At 40.1% G+C, this 26,919-nt stretch overlaps 1 protein-coding gene and 1 long non-coding RNA gene across 6 annotated transcripts in view; one reads left to right on the top strand and one right to left on the bottom strand.

Moving 5' to 3' along the window:
- Positions 1-7,849, top strand: part of LOC140728552 (uncharacterized) — a 60,414-nt gene extending 52,565 nt beyond the window's left edge. Inside the window, exon 3 of the long non-coding RNA XR_012099106.1 lies at positions 7,705-7,849. This is a non-coding gene — a long non-coding RNA (uncharacterized lncRNA). The remainder of the gene's footprint in view (positions 1-7,704) is intronic.
- Positions 1-26,919, bottom strand: part of scn1laa (sodium channel, voltage-gated, type I-like, alpha) — a 222,323-nt gene that overhangs the window by 3,302 nt on the left and 192,102 nt on the right. For all 5 annotated transcript variants that reach the window (XM_073047435.1, XM_073047434.1, XM_073047436.1 and 2 more), the window contains exons 23-26: positions 20,651-20,704; positions 11,099-11,236; positions 4,224-4,328; positions 2,050-2,320 (exon numbers count right to left, since the gene is read on the bottom strand). In XM_073047435.1, the coding sequence (XP_072903536.1) occupies positions 2,050-2,320; positions 4,224-4,328; positions 11,099-11,236; positions 20,651-20,704 (568 nt within the window). The remainder of the gene's footprint in view (positions 1-2,049; positions 2,321-4,223; positions 4,329-11,098; positions 11,237-20,650; positions 20,705-26,919) is intronic.

Below are 26,919 nucleotides of genomic sequence, written 5' to 3'. Positions count from 1 at the left end.
AATTATTTAGATTTTACCAATTATTTTGTGTAGTAACACATACACTATATATTTCATATAACGTTAAGACCACAACATTGAAAGATTGAGAAAATATCACAAATGAGAAGAATCAGTATCAGGACTATTACATAACCTTATAATATAGAAATATCTTGCTGTCTTGGTCCAATTTTCATTGTATTTTATCATCTTTATCACATATGAAAACTTAGAAGTTGTTTGTTTGTTTATTTATTTATTAAGATACAGCACAGAATAGACCGTTCTGGCCCTTTGAGCCATGCTACCCAGCAACCCTCCCTTTTAATCCTGGTGTAATAACACGACAAATTTCAATGATCAATTAACCTACCAACCAGTATATCTTTGGACTGTGGGAGGAAACTGGAGCACCCAGAGAGAAACCCTCTTCTTTAATGGTTCCTCAGCTATTCTCATTTATGACAGTTTATAAAACCAAAGGTTTGTGTGAGATCTATGAATTTTTCTGAGCACTGCAGTTATACACCACAATTTAGCAAACCGTAATACCTAGATCTTTTTAACTACCGTAAATGAAATTGAATTTGCATAAGACATTGGTGAGACCTAATTTGGAATATTGTGTGAAGTTTTGGTCACCTGACAGCAGAGATGTAAATAAGATTGAAAGAGTACACAGAAAATTTACAAGGATGTTGCCGGGACTGGAGGACCTGAGTTATAATGGAAAATTGAATAGGTTAGGACTTCATTCCTTGGAACGTAAAAGATTGAGAGGAGGTTTACAGAATTATGAGGGGTATAGATAGGATAAATACAAGCAAGCTTTTCCCACTGAGATTGGGTGGCGCTACAACCAGAGGGTTTAGGGTGAAAGCTGAGAAGTTTAAAGGGAAAATGAGAGGAAATTCTTCACTCAGAGGATCATGAGAGTGTGGAGTGAACTGCCAGCACAAGTGGTGGACGCGAGCTTGATTTCAACATTTAAGAGAGGCTTGGATTACGATAAGATCACCATTGAGAATGCCCGACCAGCTGCATCTCCATCTGGTTCGGGAGCGGCCAGGCATCGGACCAGAAGTCCCTACAAAGGACTGTGAAAACCCTGAGAGGATCATAGGGGTCTCCCTACCATCCATCAGGGACATTTAACAGGAGCACTGCGTATGCAGAGCTTAGTATTATTAAGGATCCCACCCATCCATCCCGCATCCTCTTTGACTTTCTACCATCAGGCAGGTGGGTCTGAAGCATAAAAACAAGAACGGTCAAGATGAGAAACAGATCTTCCCCCGGGCCATTAGGCTTCTGAAATCCCTGCCACATTGTATTTGAAGTGTCACTGGTTCATCTCTTCTGTACCTTACAATATGAATATTAATGCACTTTCATTCGTTATTTACGTGTGATTCAACTGTAGATTTTATCCTTACTATCATAAGTTATTGTGTGTTATGTGTACTACTGTGCTTTACACTCTGGCTCAAAGAAACTTTTTCTCATTTCTATATATAGTACGTGATATGGTTTATAGACATTATAGATGTGTATATAGTTAAATAACAATAAACAACTTGTACATGGATGGAAGGCTATGGTTCTAGTGCAGATCGATGGGAGTAGGCAGTTTAAATGGTTCAGCATGGACTAGATGGGCTGAAGGGCCTGTTTCTGTGATCCTAACTAGACAAATATAAAAATATCAACACCTGCATCCTATTATAAAACAAATGGTTAAAAAAACTCGATTTTAAATATTGTTAATATTTCTTAATGCTTTTTACACTGAAAATATTACAAAACCTCTATTCTATTTGGAATCTACATCAGACAAATAATCACTTACAGTTTCACATTGTTTCACAGTATCTTATAAGCTTTTGAACTTAATGCAAGTACTTGTCAAGTTTTGTTGAATAATTTTGCTGCTAAATACCTTTCACAAAATAGCTGTAATTCTTAAGATTTAGTCAAACAGCAAAGCCATTATGTTCAAGTTCAAAGACAAAAAACAAAAGAAATTACACTTTTTGAACAGGGACTTAAGCCTTATAAGGTTCTTACCTACAATAGAAAGAATGACGACTACAAAGTCAAAAGTATTCCAGCCAATTGTAAAGTAATAGTAGCGAAGCGCAGTCAGTTTAAGCACGCATTCACTCGTGAACAGGACTATGAAAACCATGTTGATCCAATATAAGATGTTATCCATCTCTTTACTTTGCTCATCAGTCTCTACCATCATGGTGACCATGTTAAGGCAAATGAGAATCATGATGCTGATATCAAAAACTTGCTGGGTTACGAAATCAAACACCATGCCTTGAATCTTGTTCTATAAAACAAACAGTATCAGATATATTAGTTACTAATGGTGCCACCTGCAAAAATATGTTTTTCAACATATCCAAGCTAGTTTTCTTAATAAGTAGGGAAAGACATGCATCATAGAAAAATGAAGTTCTGCTCTAGCTAGAAAAGCAGAAAGAACAGAAAAAGCAAAAATCTCCTCAAGCTTGTTCCAATACTCAATAAAATCATGGCCAATTTTCTACTTCAGAAATTATTGTCTTCTCTCATCACCATATCTCTCGAGTACTTCAGTATCCAGCCATCTAAAATCAATGAACAAGTCTCCACAAGTCTCCAGGGTAGAAATTGCTCATATTATATAACCTTCTGAGTGAAGAATTATTACCTCGATCCTAAAAGGCCTAAACCTTATGTTGAAATTATGATCCATAATTCTAGATTCCTCAGCCAAGGAAAACATCTTCCCCATATCTATCCTATCACACCTTCCAAGGAAGTTATTTATTTCATTGAGATCATCTGTTATTTTGCTGAAATAGTCAATTCGTTCTCTCTTCATTTGACAGACCTGTCATCCGAGGAACTAGGTTGGCATATCTTTACTGCACTTCCTCTCATCATCATCATGTGCTGTGTTGTATGATGTGGGCAATCATGGTCTTTGACCATGAAAGCGCTTGGCAAATTTGTCTACAGAAATGGTTTGACATTGCCTTCTTCTGGGCAGTGTCTTTACAAGATGGGTGACCCCAGCCAGTATCAAAACTTCTCAGAGATTTTTTGCCTGGCGAGATTGGTCACATAACCAGGACTTGTGATATGCATCAGCTGCTCATACGACTATCCAACACCAGCTGACCTTGAGTGTGGGGGAAGAGGTGCTAAGCAGGTGCTATACCTTGCAGGCTAGTGAAGGAAAGGAACACCTTGGATCTCCTTTGGTAGAGACATATCTCCACCTCACCACTCCCTCTACAATCAGTATATCCTTTTCCCAGAAAGAAAAGCAAAATTGTACATAATGTTTCCCATCTCGTCATATTGTACCCATATAATTACTGTATGATATCTTTAATCTTGTACTTAAATTCTCTCACATTAAAGACCATGTATCATTCATCTTCCTAGTCGCCTGCTACATCTGCATGTTAGATTTCATTGCCCTCAAGGATGTTCAGGACTCTTTCAGCATCAACAAATCATTATCACTTACCATTTTAAAAAATACTCAATGTTTGTTCAGTCTGTCATAATATATCATCTCATATTTTTCCATTGTGTACACCGTTTTAGACGTCGTCAGATTAGGTCTCTGGATGTCAGATAGCATGTCATGTGTGTAAGCACAGATTCTCACAGTGCTTTTGGAGACTGTTTCAATAGTGACTAAGCCCCAATTTAGATGCTGTGAACCCACCACAGGTAGGTTTCTAAATAAAATGATTATATCTCATGAAACAATCCCACCTGTGCCTCTTCCCCTCTCTTTCTCTCTCTCCCTCTCTCTCTCACACATACACTCACAAAGTCCCCTAAAATTTTCAGCTGGACCCCCAAACTTGGAGGACCGGTGGACCACTCTTAGTCTGGCCTCTACCGTTTGAACTGTTTGGCATGGGTAACCCTGCCAAGAGCCAAAGCACAAGGCTCAGTCTCCACCCAACATAGCTCTTTGAGTCACTGAGGCATACAAACCTCCAAACCCTATGACAAGATTATGGTCTCTTGGAGATTAATGATGATTGCTGCCATCAAAATGGTGGCTCTTTCTCCTCCAGCCTCATCACTTCTTCCTCCTGTCCCTGTCACCTACTTCCTGCCTGTTTGATTCCAATTGCTCATACCTCTATTTACACTGTTAAGTTCAGTATTATAGTGAAAATTGTAGAATTGCTCTTGATCTGTGCTAAATTTGTGGCTCTTACCAAGGGCCTTGGTATAGGTTTCTGTGGCTTCTTGGATCCTAGCTTCTTCATTGCATTATAATATTTCTTTTGTTCTTCAGTCATGAAAATATCTTGACCTCCAAGGTAAAATGACAAAATCATACTGGTTATAATCACATTCATAGCCAAACGCATGCTAATTTTACAACATTCAGTCAGGCTTCCATGGCCTTCTAGACCAGGGGTTCCCAAACATTTTTTATATCATGGACTCCAGATTGGGATCCCCTGTTCTAGCTCAATAAACATCAGATTATTTGAACTATATTACAAAGAGATTGCTGCATCAAAAGCATAAATATTTTACATAACTATATTTATAGGTTGTAAATACAAATTTGAAAGTTATGAAAGTTTACTTTTCCCTTTTTTCCAACTTATATTGGAGTTTATAGAACTTTGCTAACTTCTGCACTTTTTGTACTTCAAAGTTTTGGCCCAATCTTAGACTTACTGCCCAATGGTTTTAGAGAAACAATTTGATAAATATCACTGATTTGCCTAGTGCAGTTTCTGGCGATGCTCCTTCCAAGATTCACCTGGGTCTGAATTGAAAAAGACCACAAAGCCTCAGGGAGGTGCATGGTGAAAACATTGTTCATAGTATAAGGAATTCCTACTGTCCTTGAGGACAGGTTTTTAACATTAATTTGTATAATTTAATTTGTTTTACATTAACATTGACATTTGTTTCTATAAAGTTTATTTATCAACATTGAATATGTTAAATTTGTCTTGTTGCTATGTGGTTCAGTAAATTAAGATAATTTATTTTTTATTTATTGAGATACAGCTTGGAATGGGCCCTTGCGCCCCTTTGAGCCCTCAATCTGCCCATTTCTAACGAGACCTGAAAGGGCTTCAACCCTTTAACACGATTCCCAGTAAGCACGAGGTCTTCACTCTACTAACTGAGCAATAAGTGGAGCAGTGATGACAAGGACTCTAGATGACACACCCTGCAGACTTGCCCCCATCTCAGACCTACCATTTCTAAGCCCTGACATATTGTTAATAAATGCCTTTAATAATTAGGTATATTTTGGGAAAAAATAAATTGATTAAAATATATTGAAAAGTTATTTCTAAATATTTGATTAATCAAAAATATAATTCTATAATGAATCAAAGCAAGCAAAATATTTAGTGAGACTTACCTTTATAATTAAGGTTGGCAGCTCGATCAAATAAATGGAACCATGTTAGATGCACCAGCAATAGCTGGTGTAATGTGAAGGGATCAGGCACAAAATGTATCTGACCCCTTAGCGCAACCTTAGGAAGCATCTGGACTCAATGGAGCTAGAGTTCAGATGTACCATTGAAAAGATCACTAGTGCAGTGATGAGGTTCAGAACATGCGCCATGTTAATACAGTAAATTGGCGATTCTCTACAGAACCAAAAGTCGATGGGAAAGGAAAACTTTCCTGGTGAAGGACCACCGTGATGTGTGCAGATTTATGTGATAATGAGACTTCTGTCTCCATAACTCCATGCTATAGCCCACAAAGCTGTGCCAAACATGTCCTTAACTAAGAAATTACCTAGGGTTACCCATAGCCCTCTATTTTTCTGAGCTCCATATACCCGTCCAGGAGTCTCTTAAAAGACCCTATCGTATTCGCCTCTACCACCATCACCGGCAGCCCATTCCACGCACTCACCAGTCTCTGCGTAAAAAACTTACCCCTGACATCTCCTCTGCATCTATTTCCAAGCACTTTAAAACTGTGCCTTCTCATGCTAGCCAGTTCAGCCCTGAGAAAAAGCCTCTGACTATCCACACGATCAATGCCTCTCATCATCATATACACCTCTATCAGGTCACCTCTTATCCTCCATCACTCCAAGGAAAAAAGGCCAAGTTCACTCAACCCTTTCTCACTAGGTATGCTCCCCAATCCAGGCAACATCCTTGTAGATCTCCTCCGCACCATTTCTATGGTTTCCCGCATCCTTTCTGTAGTGAGAGGACCAGAACTGAGCACAGTACTCCAAGTGGGGTCTGACCAAGGTCCTATATAGCTGCAACATTACCTCTCGGCTCCTAAACTCAATCCCATGAATGATGAAGGCCAATGCAATGTATGCTTTCTTAACCACAGAGTCAACCTGCGCAGTAGGTTTGAGTGTACTATGGACTCGGAGCCCAAGATCCCTCTGATCCTCCACACTGATATGAGTCTTACCATTAATACTATATTCTGCCATCATATTTGACCTACCAAAATGAACCACCTCACTCTTATCTGGGGTTTGACGACTTGTTGTTTGCTGTTTCATTGATGCTTGGCATCTTGTGGGTTTGCTGAAAACCAGTGATGTGGGTTTGTTGTTTCCTTTGTAATGGTATAGAATGACTGAAGACAACTTACATAAATTTAGTGACTGAGTCTATCTATATGTGACTGCAGATGATTAATCAAAATCAAGGATCCAAGTAATGCATATCTACTACATATGAAACAACTGTCTTTTTAGTTATGGTAGTGAGAAATGTCATTTCTTTGAAAACATCAAAAGTGTGAGATCGCTGAAGTACATGAAACAAAAAATGTCCAAGTACCAAACTATTTTCTTAGATTGATTTGGATTAATAACCACACAACACTCCTTCCAAGGAAACTGCTGACATTCATTTCCAGTGATTCTTCAATGTTCATTTTGTAATTTAATCATAAAACACAGGAAATAGGAGCAGGACTAGGCCATCTGGCCCATTGAGCCTGCTCCGTCATTCAATAAGATCATGTCTGATCTGGCCATTGACTCATCTCCACCTACCTGCCTTTTCCCTATAACCCTTAATTCCCCTACTATGCAAATGTCATGTCAATATAGCTTGATTCTTTTCATGACTGAGATTTATCTATTGAGATCCCTAGCTTACTTTCATGACCACCTATGCTTAGTACACAGAATAACTGCAATTTCTCTACACTTCCAACAATTTGTACTCAAATTTTATATTCACATCTAAATGGCACTGCAGTCTGCAGTCGGTGTCACTGGACTAAATAGAGCTGTACTCAGCTGAATATTCCAGGACTGTATTGATGACTCGTGGTTTGATGTTTTATATTCTGTGTTTTCTGCTCATACTTTAGTGCTGTTTGCGTGTTTGTTCTTGCATGTCGGGGGTTTGATGTTTTCCTTTGAACGGGTTCCATGGTGTTTCTTTGTTTTGTGGGAAGATGAATCTCAGGGATGTACACTGAAAACATACTTTGATAATAAATATACTTTGCATCTTTAACTTCTACATCACACCTGAGAAGATGTAGTTTGGGATATTCCAGGCCTACAATGCAAATACTACTGAGCTTTCCACAACGATTTCATGTCCTGAATGATAATATGTTGAAGGAAATCAGTCCCAATTAGCTTTTAGTTCTGTCTCAATACTCGTTGCAGTTAAACAATTAATATTTTTAACTTTAACCTTTGTCCTGATGTAGGTGTGGGCTCTCCAAGAGGAGAAGCAGGAGGCTGTTCTGATTTCCCAGCTGAGTACCTCAGAAACAACCCTCCTAGAGGAATCACCTGCCTACAACATGTGAATTGACAGTTTTGTCTCAAAGAGGACCCTGTGAAAAAAGAATCTTGGACCACATGAATAAAGAAAATTTCCCTGATTCTATACATGCCTGCAATTTTATCACATTACTGAGTAAGATTACAAAAATCAATAATTTTTGGCTGGAATTAAAAGAAAGGAGATACATACAGAATGCCCTGGTTATAATGCAGTATTTGGGAGCCAATCAAAAAACATGATCTTGCAAGGGAAGTGGGGCATCTTTCAGTGCATCATATTTTTCAGTGTAATGGATGTGGCGGCTTCTTAGTGATTGCGTCCTTCGTGGTTGCTACCCTTGTCAACACTTCTTCTCCCTGCTGCCATTGCCCTGAATTCTGCAATCAGTCACTGTCTTTCAGCCACATAGAACACAGAACTGGAAAGAGGAGAGAAAACTAAACAACACATGAAAGCAGAGGGAAAAATAGATCACGAGAAAAGAGCGGAGAGAGGTAAACAGAGAATAAAGCTCGAAGATTGAAGACTGCACTGAAACAACAGAGATTCAGATAAACAGATTATACATCAGTCTAATGAAGACTCATTTCATTGAAAACAAGGAACCAGAAGCAGAGAAAAATAAGCAAAATAATCATACGCAAAAATAATCATGTGCAAAATAATCATATGCAAAACAACTATATGCAAAATGGCCATATGCAGATATCACTATGCAAAATAACCATACACAAAATAATCATATGCAAAATACAAAATAAAACAATTAGAAACCAGGAGAGAAGAACGGAGCAATAATAAATACTTAAACTACAAAGTATAAAAACATAACATGTGAATGATCAGATATAAGTAATAGCGATATAAGTTTATGGTGGCAACTACTCTTTCATAAATCAGACTACTGACAATTGAAAATTGGCTGTTTAGGGGTTCCTTGGTCACTTGGTTCATGCCCAAAGTCAGCACGATGTTAATTTTCAGACTGAGGTGTAAATGGCCAAGCAGCTCGCCCTCACTAAGATCCTAAGCCAGTCAGGCCTCCACAGCAAATGAAGGACATTGAGCAGAAGCTTTTCTAACAAATAGAACGTCCTCCCTCCTTTACAGGTCTGGCAATCACTCTGAAAATGGTTCAAGGAACTTTACAGTCATCCTTTGCTCGTACCAAGAAAAGCAAAGAGTTTGATGTTGTATAAGCAAACTTCCTGGTGGCCAAACATTTCAATTCTGATTCCCATTCCCGTTCCGACATTACGGTCTATTGCCAAGATGAGGCCATCCTCAAGGTGGAGGAGCAACACCTTATATTCCGGCTGGGTAGCCTCCAATCTGATGGCATGAATATCGATTTCTCATTCTGGTAAAAATATGTTTCCATCCCCCTCCTCCTCTTCTTCTATTCCACATTCTGGCCTCTTTCTCTTCCTTTCTGTCTATCATCTCTCCCTGGGTCCCCTCCTCCTTCCCTTTCTCCTATAGTCCACCCTCCTCTCCTATCAGATTCCTTCCTCTCCAGCCTTCCATCTTTCCTACCCACCTGGATTCATCTTCCAGTTTTCCGCCTTCCCCTCCCCCCACCTTTTTGTTCTGGCATCTTCTCCCTTCCTTTCCAGTACAGAAGAAGGGTCTCGGCCTGAAACAGCAACTATTTATTCATTCTCATCAATGCTGCCTGGCCTGCTGAGCTCTTCCAGCATTTTGTATGTGTTGCTTTGAATTTCCAGCATCTGCAGAATCTCTTGTGTTTATGAGTTTCTCTAAAGTCCTTTATAATGCTCTGACCCGCTCTGAATTACTCAAAACTATCCCTACTCATTCCCTTGCCTTTGCCCTTGTTGGCCCAAACTGGATGGCGTTAATATTGTTAGAATTAATTATCTTAATACACTTGGGGAGTCATGCATTTGGTGCACATAGCTCCTTGTCTGTATGTGGGGCCTCATTGAGGTTGAGCTTGCGTAAGCATACAGGAGGAATAATACAACCAAATTCAGGCCTCGTTCAAATTGTAGCTGCAAACCACCTATTTGGGTTACAAAAAGAATCAGATACGTAGAACCATAGAGCATTACAGCACAGAAACAGGCCCTTCGGTCCTTCTTCGCTGTGCCGAACCATTTTTCTACCTAGTCCCACTGACCTGCACCTAGACCATATCCCTCCATACCCTCTCATCCATGTTCCTGTCCAAGTTTTTCTTAAATGTTAAAAGTGAGCCCGCATTTACCACTTCAACTGGCAGCTCATTCCACATTCCCTCCACTCTCTGTGTGAAGAAGCCCCCCCCCATGTTCCCTTTAAACTTTTCCCCCTTCACCATTCCACATTCCCTCCACTCTCTGTGTGAAGAAGCCCCCCCCCATGTTCCCTTTAAACTTTTCCCCCTTCACCCTTAACCCATGTCCTCTGTTTTTTTTCTCCCCTAGCCTCAGTGGTAAAAGCCTGCTTGCATTCACTCTATCTATACCCATCATACTTTTATACACCTCTATCAAGTCTCCCCTCATTCTTCTACGCTCCAGGAAATAAAGTCCTAACCTATTCAACCTTTCTCTGTCACTTAGTTTCTCAAGTCCTGGCAACATCCTTGTAAACCTTCTCTGCACTCTTTCAACCTTATTAATATCCTTCCTGTAATTTGGTGACCAAAACTGCTCACAATTCTCCAAATTCGGCCTCACCAATGTCTTATATAACCTCACCATAACATTCCAACTCTTATACTCAATACTTTGATTTATAAAGGCCAATGTACCAAAAGCTCTCTTTACGACCCTATCTACTTGTGACGCCACTTTTAGGGAATTTTGTATCTGTATTCCCAGATCCCTCTGTTCTACTGCACTCCTCAGTGTCCTACCATTTACCTTGTATATACCATCAAATCAGCTTCACCAAATAGTGAAAAATCACCAAATTGAAGCAGAATGTAAACAACAAAAATGGAAATGAAATAAAAAAGACCAAAAATAGTGAGATTGAAAGAGGGAAGAAGAGACACCAAAGATGCCATAATGCAGTCACCCAGACAAACTCTCACAGTCCAAACAACAATGAAACATCAGGCTACTTTTAAGGATAAGCAATGCTTCTGTCAAAGCCGATGAATAAAAATAAGCAATACACACTCTACAATTGATACATGTGAAGTTTCACATATATTTCCCATCATGTGGTTGTCCACTGTAACTTGACAGATCTGACCTTGAGGGAAGTGCACAAATCTACTGCATTATTGGCACTTTATGAGCACAACTTTAAGGGTAAATTCAAATTAGCCATATTAGTTTAATTTCAGTCAAAATACTTATCTTTTTCTTCTGTTGATTGAAGTTGTCAATAATGACACCAATAAACAAGTTCAAGGTGAAGAAAGATCCAAAGATGATGAAAATGACGAAGTAAAAATACATGTACAGATTGCATTCATAGTCAGGCTGCTGCTTCACCTAAAAATATCATTCAGGGCAAAGATTACAAACAGGAACAAAAAAATCAATTCGCTTTGTTTTTCATTACATTAATGTTTTATTGATATATGTGGTATTAAAAGACAATTCAGAACTCCCAGAATCATATCTTAAAATGTATTATGACTAAATTGATATTGGCACTTGCTCTAATCTCTCTCCCTCTCTCACTCTGTCTCTCCGGTCTTTCTTACTTCCTTTTGACTTCCTCAGAAAAAATCTACCTTTTACAGTCCCATTGTTTTCTCCCTCACCTGATCCATCACTTACTTGATCATATCTAGTTGGAAGGAGGGCTTCCCCACTTCATATGGACCCTGACCATTGGACCCCAGTGTTCTTTGGGGTGGCACAGAAGCACAGTGGTTATCACAACACTTTACAGTACCAGTAACCCGGGTTCAATTCCTGCCGCTGCCTGTAAGAAGCTTGTACGTCCTCCCCATGACTGCGTGAGTTTAGAAACATAGAAAACCTACAGCACAATACAGGCCCTTCGGCCCATAAAGCTGTGCTGAACACATCCTTACCGTAGAAATTATCTAGGATTACCCATAGCCCTCTATTTTTCTGAGCTCCATATACCTGTCCAGGAATCTCTTAAAAGACCCTATCATATCCACCTCCACCACCATCGCCAGCAGCCCATTCCACGCACTCACCACCCTATGTGTAAAAAGCTTAGCCCTGATATCTCCTCTGTACCTACATCCAAGCACCTTAAAACTATGCTCTCTCATGCTAGCCATTTCAGCTCTGGGAAAAGGCCTCTGACTATCCACACTATCATTGCCTCTCATCATCTTATACACCTTGATCAGGTCACCTCTCAACCTCCATGCTCCAAGGAAAAAAGGACGAGTTCACTCAACCTATTCTCATAAGGCATGCTCCCCAATCCAGGCAACATCCTTGTAAATCCCCTCTGCACCATTTTTATGGTTTCCACATCCTTGCTGAAGTGAGGAGACCAGAACAGAGCACAGTACTCCAAGTGGGGTCTGATCAGGGTCCTATATAGCTGCAACAATACCTCTCAGCTCCTAAGCTCAATTCCACGATTGATGTAGGCCAATGCACCGTATGCTTTCTTAACCACAGAGTCAACCTGCACAGCAGCCTTTTGTGTCCTATAGACTCGGACCTCAAGATCCCTCTGATCCTCCACACTGCCAAGAGTCTTACCATTAATACTATATTCTGCCCTCATATTTGACCTACCAAAATGAACCACCTCACTCATATCTGGGGTTTGATGACTTGTTGTTTGATGTTTCATTGATGCTTGGCATCTTGTGGGTTTGCCGAAAACCAATGATGAGGATTTGTTGTTTCCTTTGTAATGGTATAGAATGACCGAAGACAACTTATATAAATTTAGTGAGTCTATCTATATGTGACTGCAATTGATTAATCAAAATTGAAAATTCAAGTAATGCGTATGTACTACATAAGAAACCACCTCACACTTATCTGTGTTGAAATCCATCTGACACTTCTCAGCCCAGTTTTGCATCCTATCAATGTCCCGCTGTAAACTCTGACAGCCCTCCACACTATCCACAACGGGACAACCGGAGCACCCAGATCTTCTCTGGGTGCTCTGGTTTCCTCCCACAGTACCGGTTGTCCCATGATTAGGCTAGGATTAAATCAGGGGATTAATGGACAGCGAGGCTCAAAGGCCTGGAAGGGCCTACTCTGCACCTTATCGCAATAAAATAAATTTACCAAGTTAACTGAGAAAACCAAAAGTTTTCTTTAAACCCTGGCCTAAAGAAGATTTTTCTTACACTCATTTCTGTTCTATTCAAACTCCAGCCATGCATATTCGAACTTCATTACAAGTTCCTTTTATTGTCTTTTCCTGTCCTCGATTTTATTCAGTGTTTGGATGGCAGTTTTATTCAACCAATCAGGACTGCCATTGAGAATCTGCATGGGTACCTGCTAGCCCATAGCAGCAGGAATCACCTCTTGAAGGAATTCAGTAATTACTTCACTTCCTTGTTTGTTTTAAAGATGTCCAGATGCAAAAGTTAAGAACTTACACTGATAAATTTGGTCCACTTGGAACATCAAAATTCTTTGAAATTTTAAAAATATACGTATATAAGACTGTAAGATATAGGAGCAGAATTAGGCCTTTTGGCTTAACGATTCTGCTCCACCATTTCATCATGGCTGATCCATTTTTTTCCTCTCAGCCCCAATCTCCTGTGCTTTCCCCCCGTATCCATCATGTCCTGACCAATCAAGAATCTATTAACCTCTGCCTTAAATATACATAAAGACTTAGCCTCCACAGCTGCCTGTGGCAATGAATTCCACAGATTCACCACTCTCCAGCTAAAGAAATTTCTCCTCATCTTCATTCTAAAAGGATGTCCCTCTATTCTGAGGTGGTGTCCTCTGGTCTTGGACTCCCTGCACCATAGGGAACATCCTCTCCACATCCACTCTATCAAGCCCTTTCATCATTTGACAGGTTTCAATGAGGTCACCCGTCATTCTTGTAAATTCCAGTGAATACAGCCCCAGAGATATCAAATGATCTTCATATGACAACTCGTTCAAACCTGGAATCATTCTCGTGAGCCTCCTTTGAACTTTCTCCAGATTCAGCACACCCTTTCTACGATAAGGGGCCCAAACCTGCTTACAATACACCATGAGAGGCCTCAGCAGTGCTTTATAAAGTCTCAACATATATAAACATGCTATCCTTGTAATAATGTAATGGTCCTGAGAGCAAATTGAATTAAAGATTTGATTTATTTCATACAGTAATACCTTACATTTAAATACCATGAATGGACACCAATATATTGACAGTGGCCACAGAGGGATACATTAGACTAGGTGCTCAAGAAGCATTTTAAAAGAGGGCCCAGATATATAGACGTGGATTGATTTTGGGAAGGAGATTAAGGGCGCAGATTTTACATGGGATTGCCATTGAGGATTTACTGTACAAAGCTCAATACTTGCAAGATAATTAACTTCTTAGAGGGTAATGAGGTAGGTAAACATTATGAGAATATGGACGGTTAAGGTCAAAGAGATATAACAACTTTAACATTGAGATTTTGATGAAGCAGAGCAAAAATCCCAAGAAACTTTCTCCCAGTAATGACTGTATTACTAACTAAGGGATAAACTATATTGACACAATATATCCTTCCCCATCTTATCAGAGCAGCACAATTGTCTCAAAGATATTTTTGTTGAGTTAAATAAGCTCTCAATAAGTTTAGCCACACTCTCAATGGTTCAAATGGTTCAATTTAATATCAGAGAATGTATACAATAAACAACCTGAAAATCTTGCTCTTCACAAGAGACCCCAAAGAATGAAAGATAGAAACATCAGAACCCCAAAATCCCTCTCTCCCTCCAGCAGCCCCACTATAAATAAAGGCAATATCCGCTTTCTCATCTCATCCAAAGCTCCAGATAAGCTTATCACCAAACCCTTGGATCTTTATGTGTTGGCAATTATTATATGTATTTGAAGTTAAGGGTCTTGGTCTGAAACATCGACTCTTCATTTCTCTCCATTGATGCTGCCTGATCAATGAGTCCATCCAGCACTTCACGTGTGTTGATCCTAATTTTATTATTTTCTTAAAAATAAAAGTGAGAGGAGTTGAGTTTAAGGGTTTATTTGTGGATCTTCTTCCTCATCTGCATCCTGCACTTTGACCTTGCCATCAGTAGGCTTTTCATCTGAGAACCTTTATCCAGTAAAACTCAGTGGTGTCCCATTCTAAGGCAAGTATTTCCTTCCTTAGGTAAGGTAACTTATCTAAGTGCCAAAACTGAGCAACCAACAGCTGACCAACAGTCCTAAGAGGGTTGCTGGAGGCTTCAGTTGTAATGATAAATTGTTTCGTTTTAATTTACCAAAGACACTACTGGATATCCAGTCAGAAGTGTCAACTAAGCATGAGGGAACCAAGTAACACTTGCGACAAATTTTAGCAGTATTTCATGCTCCTAGGGATACTTCCGTGTTCTTTTTCTTCCAAGAAAACTACCCCTCAAAAGTTCTATTTTAAAGATCAACAAAAGAGTAACAAAAGATTCAGTAGATGCTGGACATCTTGAGTAATTCACACAAAATGCTGGAGGAGCTCAGCGTCTATTGAAGTAAATGACAGCTGGCATTTCAGGGTGAGAGCCTTCATTAGATGAATGAATTTTATTTTAATATGAGGTGAAAATTCTGTTCACCAATCTGTTATCAGGGGAATTTTATTTCTTTATTTTTATTATTTTATATCTTTTTATTGATTGATTAATTTATATACACCACAGAAGAGGCCCTTCCTGCCCTTCAAGCCATGCCCGCCAGCCTAATCACAGGACAATTTACAGTGACCAACTAACCTACCAACCAGTAGGTCTTTGGACTGTGGGAGGAAACCAGAGCACTTGGAGGAAACCCACACGGTCACGGGGAGAACATACAAACTCCTTACAGGCAGCGGTGGGAATTGAACCTGGGTTGCCTGTATTGTAAACCATTATGCTAATCACTACACTTCCCTGCCACTCCAGATGTTTATTCAAGTTAACAACATAGCTTTGTAGAAATAAGGACGATTATAATTTTAAGTTTTGGATTTCCATTGCAAGTTGAGAAATAAGTACAACTCCACCTGATTTTAACCGCAGGCCCAATGTTCATGTAAGCTTGTTCCTGACTGTTAACTATTAAAAATAACAAGCATGTGGGCTGTGTCCTCTTCCTCAAAACGTGGAACATTCTTCCCATTTAATAAAAACGCCCGGAGGAAACACGCACGGTCACGGGGAGAATGTGCAAACTATTTATAGGCAGTGGCAGGAACTGAACCCAGGCCACCGCTACAGTAAAGCATCATGCAAACCATGACACTAACATGCCGCCCCAACATCTCAACATTTCAAAATGAAAACACACAACAATTCTGCATCATCTTTCAAAACATTGATTCTGTTTAAAGGCTTATGTTAAGATGCATAATGATCTTCAAGGGAAAGTAAGCAATTTTTTTTTATTAATGGTGAATACTCTTGTAAAGAGGGATGGAAGAAGCCTGTGAATTACAACAGCAGGAGTGGTGCAGACCTACATGATAACGCCAAGAACCTCCTTGTACCGACAATTAGTTTTCTTGGTATTTATGAACGTGGCCATCACTGGCAAGGCCACACTTTATTATTCAGAATCAGAACAACATCACTAGTATATGTTGTGAAATTCATTGTTTTGTGGCAGCAGTACAATGCAATACATAGTAATTAAAAATTGTAAATTACAGTAAATATATATAAGTTAAGTAAAAAGTGCAAAAAGAGAGAAAAAAGTAGTGAGGTAGTGTTCATGGGTTCAATGTCCATTTGGAAATTGGATGGAGGAAGGGAAGAAGCTGTTCCTGAATCACTGAGTGTGTGCCTTCAAGCTTCTGTACCTCCTCTCTAAGGTAGTAATGAGGAGAGGCCTTGTCCTGAGTGATGAGAGTCCTTAATGAAGGACTCCACCTTTTTTGAGACATTGCTCCTTGAAGATGCCCTGAATTCTACAGAGTTTAATGCCTATGATGAAGCCAACTGAGTTTATAACTTTCTACAGCTTATTTTGATCCTGTGCAGTGACCCCACCCCCCCCCATACCAGATAGTGATGCAGCCAGTTAGAATACTCCCCACGGCATATCATGGTACATCCACGATACATATTAATTATCCTTGGACTGAGTAATTTGCTGGGCATTTCCAATATGCAATTGCATTGAAGGTCTGAAGTCACAAAAAGCCTGAGTATACAAGGATGGCAGATATCAGACCACAAAGGGGTTTTTGTATTAATCGGATAAATTCATTGTCTCTATTAATTATAGTGTGTTTTTTTTCAATTTTCAGATTTGGTTAGCTACACACATTTTAACTCCTTAGCTGTCTGGTGGGATGTGAACTCAGTTCCCAGAATTAATAATCAAGGCCCTTCAATGCTAGTCCTCGATTCCCACAATCTAAAAAAAATCATTACCTCACAGAATCAACTAACTGAGTTGCCAAATAACAAGAAAACATTTAAAAACACAAAGGAGCATAGATATTCCCAATATCACTATTTATTGTTTTGGTAAAGGCACACAGGCATAAGTAGTAAGGTGGCTGCTTTATAAAACCAAAGACAGGCTAGCAGAGATAGATAAAACATCCTTAGCCACTGGTGAGGTGCCAGAGATTTGGAAGATAGATAACTTTCCATTGTTAAGAAAGGCTCTAAGAACAAGCCAGGAAACGATGGGCTGGCACGTCTGACATCTGTAGTAGGTATGTTATTAGAAAGTATTCTAAGGGACCGAATATACTAGTATTTGGATCAACATGGGCAGATTAGGGATAGTCAACATGGATTTGTACGTGGTAGGTCATTTCAAACAAATCTTAAAGGCTTTGTTGAGGAAGTTACCAGGGAAGTTGATGAAGACAAGGCACGGCATGGGCTTCAGCAAGGCATTTGACAAGGTCCTGCACGGGATGTTCATCAAGAAAGTTCAGTTGCTTGGCATGCAAGATGAGGTAGTAAAATGGATTAGACATTGGCTTTGTGGGAGTAGCTGACGTGGTAGTAGATGGTTGCCTCTCTGACTGGAGGCCTGTGACTAGTGAAGTGCTGCAGGAATCGTTTCTGGGTCTTTTGTTGTTTTTCATCTATATAATGATCTGGATGATAATGTGGTCAACTGGATCATCAAATTTGGGGATGACACCAAGATTGGGGGCTGTAGTGGACAGTGAGGATGACGATCATGGTTAGCCATAGGATCTAGACCAGGGGTGGGCAAACTTTTTGACTTGTGGGCCACAAAGGGTTCTAAAATTTGACAGGGGGGCCGGACCAGGAGCAGATGGACGGAGTGTTTTGGTAATACACCTCATAAGAGAAAATAAAATATCATGGGATATGTAGAAAACATGTGCTTTAATTTCAATTGAAAATGAACAAATGCATTACAACAAAATATCTGTCTTTGAAGTCCCATGGTATTTAGCTATTTATTGAAATGACTTTTAAAACACTGAAAATTAAATGAATAAAATACAGCTTTTTTTAATAGTAACAGTTATTATTTTAAAGCACTGAAAATTCTGTTATCCTTCAAGATATTATCATCATCACTCTCCTCCTGACTGTCTTTATTTCAAAAACGGTAGGAGATGCAGGTCTACTTGTCCTGCTCCTTCTTATTCAATTGTCCCCTGTGCCAAAACTCAACAACGACCAGCACAAGGACAGAACAGTGACAGCGCGCCAGTATGCGGAGCGCGTTATTTGATCTGGACCACATTTTTTATTTTGAGAACGTACGTGCACCTGCGCACTACTCATGTCCATCACTTAACAGAAATGACATGTAACATGTAAGGCTTATTGAAAAAAATATTTTCAAATGCATTTTTTACATAACACAATGAAGAAACTTATTTTTAATTTCAGTGGGAACAGTGTTGTTGGTCTCCCTTTTTAGCCAGCGCATCAAAGTCTGGATTTAGTTTTGTTGTGGCGATTCTCAGGATGGATCTGAGGTGTTAACAAGGTTTATTAATATAATTTCATCAAGTTCTGCGGGCCGGATTAAAAAGCTTAACGGGCCGCATATGGCCCACAGGCCGTAGTTTGCCCATGCCTGATCTAGACCAACTGAAAAGATAGGCTGAAAAATGGCAGATGGAATTTAATGCAGACAAGTTTGAGCTGTTACACTTTGGGAGGACCAACCAGGGTAGGACTTACACGGTGAGCGGTAGGGCACTGAGGAGTGATCCATAATTTCTTCAAAGTGATTCTGCAGGAAGACGGGGGTGTAATGAGAGCTTTTGACACATTGGCCTTCATAAATCTTGAGTACAGGAGCTGGAATGTTATGTTGAATTTGAACAAGATGTTGGTGAGGCCTAATTTGAAATACTGTCACCTACTTCAAAAAGATGTTAATAAGATTGAAAGAATACAGAGAAAATTTACAAGGATATTGCTAGGACTTGAGGATCTGAGTTATAGGAAAGGTTCAATAGGTTGGGACTTTATTCTCTAGAGCGAAGGAGAATGAGGGGAGATTTGACAGTGGTATAGATTGGCTAAATGCAAGCAGGGTTTTTCCATGGAGGTTGGATGATACTAGAATTAGAAGTCATGGGTGAAGGATAGAAAGTGAAAAGTTTAAAGGGAACACGAGGAGGAACTTCTTCACTCAGAGGATGGTGGGAATGTGGAACACGCTGCCAGTGCAAGTAGCAGATGCGGGTTCAATTTCAATATTTAAGAGAAATTTGGATAGGAACATGGATGGGAGGGCTATGCTCCAGTTTCAGGTTAATGGGACTAGACAGATTAATATTTTGGCACTGACTAGATGGGCCAAAGGGCCTATTTCTATGCTGTAATGTTCTATGACTCTCTGACCAAGATTCCCATCCTAGCTAATCCCATTTACCTTCTTTTGGCCCATATCCTTTTAAACCTTTCCTATCCATGTATTGTCCAAGCATCTTTTACACAGTTCTGATTCTATAATTTGGTAAGTTATTAGTTGTGTCAAGTTAGAAAACAAGTTATTGCATGAAATCATGGTCTCAGCTGTAGCTATTTTACACGTAATATAACTTGCTTCATCTCAAAAACATCGAATCTCCTAAACATCTCACATATCTTCAATGCACAGGATTGAAATAAGCTGCAGAAAGTTGTGAACTCAATCAACTCTATCATGGGCACCAGTCTTCCCAACATCTTCAAGGAGCAATGCCTCAAAAAGGTGGCATTGTCATTAAGGATCCCCATCCCCATTACCCTGGACATGTCCTCTTCTCATTGCTACCATCAGGGAGGAGGTACAGAAACCTGAAGATGCACACTCAATGATTCGGGAACAGCTTCTTCCCCTCTGCCATCCAATTTCTGAATGGACATCGAACCCATGAACATTACCTCACTAGTTTTTTTATCTTTCTTTTTGCAACATTTAACTTCTAAAATATATATAGCAACAAATTCCACAACATAGGCCAGTGATATTAAACCTGATTCTGATCTCTTACATTAATGTTTAAAGCAACTAAAAATTCACATGAACAAAATACACTTTTATTTGTAATTCATCTGAGATGTATCAACCGGAAATGCATGCAATAATTCTGATACTTCATGCAATAAAATGTTTATTACAATCAGTGAACCCCTTTAAATAATGAAGAAAATTAGGGACAATATAAAATTCCACAGTTACAACTAATTTCTAGGATTTTTTTAAGGGCCATTATATTAAACAATCAGACATCATTTTTGAATGAACGGTGATTAGATATCCATAACTTTATTTAATTAATATCCACTTACATCTCTCGAATCAATAGCAGCATACATGATATCCATCCATCCTTTAAAAGTTGCCTAAGTAAACAAAACAAACAAATAACTGGCAGTGGTGCAGTAACTAAAATTTCATAATTGCATAATCAGGATTAACAGACTTAGTGTTTTCACCAAAAATTTAAAAGAAGTATGTTTTAAAGTCAATACCAAGCTTTGGAGGCCAAGTCAGTGGGTATATTTACAGCAGATTGATAGATTCTGGAATGGTCAGGGCACGAAGGGATACAGGGTGAAGGCAGGAGACTGGGGTTGAGAGGGAAATGGATCAGCCATGATGAAATAGCTCCTATATCTTATCGTCAAATTCTGCTCCTATATCTAATCGTCTTATGACTGAGCTACATGTACGATCTATCTTGTTTAATTCAAGCATCATTCAATTCTGCAGCTTTCCATTATGGGGCAAAGAAAGAAATTATAATCCTGTTCCAAGCCAATAAATCATGGTATGCCGTGTAAGGTGAAAGGTGCGGTGTGAGGCACTACTTCCCTCCGCGAGCCTGCAGGACACCCTTGGGAAAAGTGTCCCATCTGCTTAGGTCATGTGAAGACACAGGAGCAGGTGGTGGATGTTTGCAGTAGCAGCTGGTGCATATCGCAAGTTCTGGTTACGTGACCACTGACGCCAGGCAGACAATCTCTGAAAACTACTGATAATGGCTGGGGTCACCTGTCTTGTAGAAGGCACTGCCCAAGGACAATCATGCTCACGGATAGGACCATGATCGCACTTGCCAAGCCAGTGAATAGGCAACTTAAATGATCATAAAGCTGTTTCTCATAATCAGCTTCCAGCATGTACTCAAACTCTTTGCTGGGTCTTACAGTAGGATTTTTTTAAGGATTATATGGGTCGGCACAACATGGAGGGCTGAAGAGCCTGTACTATGCTGTAGTGTTCTATGGTTCTATGCTTCTAGGACACCATGGTCACTTAGTGGTTAGCACAACGCTTTGCTGTACCAGAGCCATGGGTTCAATTCCTGCCACTGTCTGTGAGGAGTTTGTACATTCTCTCCGTGACGGTGTGGGTTTCCTCCAAGTGCTCTAGTTTCCACCCACAGTCTAAAGACATACTGGTTGGTAGGTTAATTGGTCAATATAAATTGTCCTGTGATTAGGCTAGGATTAAATCAGGGGATTGCTAGCCAGTGCGGCTCGAAGGACCAGAAGGGCTTATTCTGGGCTTATAATTTAAAAATAAAAATTTGCTTCCTTATATCTGCACAAGATTTCAGGGAAAACCTGGGCATATCTCCTCAGGGAAATAAACACTGCAACATGATAACACACTTCATGAAACTTTAGGTGTTAGGCATCATTAATTTCATCAAATCAGTAAGCAGATCCTCCAATCAACAGGAGTATCCTAACAGCAATGCAGATATACCAAAGCTAACATCAAAAACTGCCTACTGATTAGTCATCAGCACTCTGTGCGAAGTATTTCTCACGGATATATCATTCCATGTGCCATTATTTACATTGCTACCTTTGAAAGGTCAAACTGATGTTGTGTGGGCCGAACTGTGTGATCTCAGAAAAGAGGCTTGTTGTGTGATTGGCCATGTGCAATTCAGGAGCTGCCTATGTATATTTGTAGCTGCAACATCCAACCCGGACGAACTGCACTGTACAATGACAAGATGCATTCATTGTGAGTGGTCAGCACCAATAAAATCTGCATAAAGCCAAGTGGGCAATAACAGCATTTTTGAAAATAAAATTGTCAACAAGAACTTATTTAATCTGGGGGAAAAAAAGTCTCCAAAGTTTCCAGCTAGTGAAATGGAGGCCACAGCACAGTAACTGGAAGTAGGAAGTCGAGGGAGTATTCACAAAGATACAAGAAGCTTTACAACTATATCCAGATGGCTGTAGGACCACAAAGTTACAGCTGGGGAAAAATCACGAGGATCTAGATACAGCGACATCCACCGTGATGAAGTGCTTTGAGAGGTTGGTTGTGGCTAGAATTAACCCCTGTCTCAGCATGCACCTGGACCCAATGCAATTTGCCTATTACCACAGTAGGTCTACAGCAGATGCAATCTCATTGACTCTTCATGCGGATTTGGATCACCTGGACAATAGTAGTACGTAGAGTATAGAAAATCTACAGCACATTACAGGCCCTTCAGCCCACAATGTTGCGCTGACCATGTAACATACTCTAGAAACTGCCTAAGATTTCCTTACTGCATAGTCCTCTATTTTTCTAAGCTCCATATACCTATCCAAGAGTCCTATTGATCCGTCTCTACCACCTTCTATGGCAATACACTCCACACATCCACCACACTCTGTGTGAAAAGCTTACCTTTAACATCCCCTTGTACCTACTTCCAAGCACCTTAAAACTATGCCCCCTTATGTTAGCTATTTCAGCCCTGGGAAAAAGCCTCTGGCTATCCACATGATCAATGCCCCTCATCATCTTATACACCTCTATCAGGTCACCTCTCATCCTCCAAGGAGAAAATGCCAAGTTCACTCAACCTATTCTCATAAGGCATGCTCTCCAATTAAGGCAACACCCTTGTAAATCTCTTCTGCACCCTCCCTATAGAATCCACATCCTTCTTGCAATGAGGTGACCAGAACTAAACACAGTACACCAAGTGGGGTCTAACCAAGCTCTTATATAGCTGTAACATTACATCACGGCTCTTGAACTCAGTCCCACGGTTGATGAAGGCCAACACACCATACTCGTTCCTAACAACATAGTCAATCTGCTCAGCAGCTTTAAGTGTCCTATGGACATGGACCCCAAGATCCCACTGATCTTCCACATTGCCAAGAGTCCTACCATTAATAGTACATTCTGTCTTCAAATTTGACCTACCAAAATGAACCACTTCATACTTATCCAGGTTGCACCCCATCTGCCACTTCTCAGCCCAATTCTGCATCCTATCGATGTCCCGCTGTAACCTCTGACAACCCTCCAGACTATCCATAACAACCCCAAATTTTGTGTCATCAGCAAACTTACTAACCCACTCTTCAACTTCCTCATCTAGGTCATTTCTAAATATCACAAAGAGGAGGGTTGCCAGAACAGATCTCTGCAGATCACCACTGGTTAATGACCTCCATGCAGAATACCTACCATCCACAACCACCTTTTGCCCTCCGTGGTCAAGCCAATTCTGGATCCACAAAGCAAGGTCTCCTTGGATCCCAAACCTCATTACTTTCTGAATCCTCATTACTTTCTGAATGAGCCTCACATAGAGAACCATATCAACTGCCTTACTGAAGTCCAAATACACTACACCCACTACTTTACCTTCATCAATGTGTTTTGTTACATCCACAAAGAATTCAATCAGGTTTGTAAGGTATGACCTGCCCTTGACAAAACCATGCTAACTATCCCTAATCAGATTATGTCTCTCCAATTGCTCATAAATTCTGCCTCTCAGGATCTTCTCCAACGACTTGACCACCAATGAAGTAAGACACACTGGTCTATAATTTCCTGGGCTATCTTTATTCCCTTTCTTGAACAAGGGAACAATGTTTGCAACCTTCCAATCCTCTGTACTTCTCCCATCCCTACTGATGATGCAAAGATTGTCGTCAGAGGCTCAACAATCGCCTCGCTCACTTCCCACAGTAACCTGGGGTATATCCCGTCCGGTCCCGGTGACTTATCCAATTTAATACCTTTCAAAAGTTCCGGCACATCCTCTTTCTTAATGTCTATATGCTCAAGCATTTCAGTCTGCTTTAAGTCATCCCCACAATTGCCAAGGTCCTTTTCATTGCTGAATACTGAAGCAAAGTACCCAGAACATCTTCAAGGAGCAAAGACTCAAAGAGGCGGCATCCATCATTAAGGACCCCCCATCACCCAGGTCATGTCCTATTCTCATTGCTACCATCAGAAAAGTGGTACAGGAGCCTGAAGGCACACACTCAATGATTCAGGAACAGGTTCTTCTCTCCTGCCATCCGATTTCTGAAAGGACATTAAGCCCATGAACTCACTACTCACTACTTCACTACTTTGTTTAATTTCTATTTCTGCACTACTTATATAAGTTAACTATTTAATATACATATACTTACTGTAGTTTGTATTTTTTGCATACATTATTATGTTTGCACCCTACTGCCACTGCAAATCCAGCAAATTTGATGATATATGCTGGTGATATTAAACTTGATTCTAATTCTGATCGTGACCCAGTAAGTTTATACGGTTTGGGTTTGGGAATATATCTTGAAAAGATCATTTCCTGCCAATAGCACGACCATCTCCACATACTGTTCACTGCATCACTATCGTTTTCAGCAGTCACTGTCTCCCAAGACACTGCTGGCACAGAGATAATTGACCAAATGGTCTCATTTTGCAATGTAAATTTTGAGGATGCTATGACTCATTCCTGGCATTCACATGCTCCATTTTATTCATATAGCTACAAACCTCACACCCACATTTCACATCCTTCACACAGTGCCATTTACTCAATAATGACATCCAGATCACAGTCCTGACAGGAGTTTCTCTCTCTCCTTCTAAACAAAGTGGTGATAACTGGATGCAGCAGTGCCTGAGCAGAAATGGAACACATGCACGTATTTGTCTGAACTGTTCTATGGAGTGAAACTAAGAGCTAAAACAAGGGAACATGGCATATTCTTTTACCAAATTCTCCACCACCCTCCCCCTCATTCTCTAATCTCTTCAATTTTGTAAGCAACAAATGATGTAAGAAGCACCCATTGCAACGTCCCTCACCCTAAGATTTGCATATAGGAGTTGGGATGTAATGTTAAAATTGTACAAGGTACTGGTGAGGCCAAATTTGGAGTATTGTGTACAGTTCTGGTCACCGAATCATAGGACAGATGTCAACAAAATAGGGAGAGTACAGAGGACATTTACTAGAATGTTACCTGGGTTTCAGCACCTAAGTTACAGAGAAAGGTTAAACAAGTTAGGTCTTTATTCTTTGGATCGTAGAAGGTTGGGGGGGGGGAACTTGATAGAGATATTTAAAATTATGAGGGGGATAGATAGAATTGACATGGATAGGCTTTTTCCATTGAGAGTAGGGGAGATTCAAACAAGAGGACATGAGTTGAGAGTTGGGGGCAAATGTTTAGGGGTAACACGAGGGGGAACTTCTTTACTCAGAGAGTGGTAGCTGTGTGGAATGAGCTTCCAGTAGAAGTGGTAGAGGCAGGTTTGATTTAGTCATTTAAAAAAAAAATTGGATAGGTATATGGACAAGAAAGGAATGGAGGGTTATGGGCTAAGTGCAGGTCAGTGGGACTAAGTGAGAGTAAGCGTTCGGCATGGACTAGAAGGGCCGAGATGGCCTGTTTCCGTGCTGTAATTGTTATATGGTTATATCTAGCCTTGCTTTTTCTTATTTCAGATATCCAAGAACTCCCATCTGACCATACATTGGAGGAATGGTAAGCTAACAGATGTGGACATATACCTGTAACCCTGAAATCTTTATGAATTTGTAATTTCTGTAAAATGTTGTGACAAAATGGAACCTATGAAATCTCAGGGTGTTTTGCTGCTTAGCTGGTTTGGATGGTGGCATAGGAAGTTGTGTGTGCATTACAACAGGGAATGTGTGTTTTATGGCTGGGAGGATGTAACCAGGACACAGCTTCTAAAGAATGAATGTGAGAACCAGATAAAGATGCAGATAATGGAGGAACGTTATAGAATGGAAGAAATTACTATTCTCTGTAAAGAGAATAAAAGTGGTTTGCTTTTAACGTTATGACTGAAGCTATTTCCAGATGATAACGCATGAGGACTAGTTGCCCTTGCAAGTAAAATAATAAATACACTACAATTTGATCCACTCTGAATTTGTTGTCATTGGTTACTGTATATTAGAAGACCTAGCTTGAGCTCCTGTGGTGTTCACCAGTCCTGGACTCCACATGGGGAGTGTTTGATGGCTCTGGGCCTCTACTCACTGGAAATCAGAAGAATGATGGGTGACCTCATTGAAACCCATCAAAAGTTGAAAGGCCTCAAAATAGTGGATATAGAGCGGAGTTTCCTATGGTGGGGAGTCCAAGACCAGAGGACATAGCCTCACCACAGAAAGGCGTCCTTTTAGAATGGAGATGGGAGGAACTCCCTTACCCAGAGAATGGTGAATCTGTGGAAGTTGTTGCCATTGGTGGCTGTGGAGGCCAATTAATTGGGTATATTTAAGGCAGAGGTTGATAAATTCTTGATT

The sequence above is a fragment of the Hemitrygon akajei genome, chromosome 5 (genome assembly GCF_048418815.1).
Source record: "Hemitrygon akajei chromosome 5, sHemAka1.3, whole genome shotgun sequence".
Classification (NCBI taxonomy): domain Eukaryota; kingdom Metazoa; phylum Chordata; class Chondrichthyes; order Myliobatiformes; family Dasyatidae; genus Hemitrygon; species Hemitrygon akajei.
Note: the sequence above shows the minus strand (reverse complement) of the source record. Positions and strands in the feature narration are given on the sequence as shown.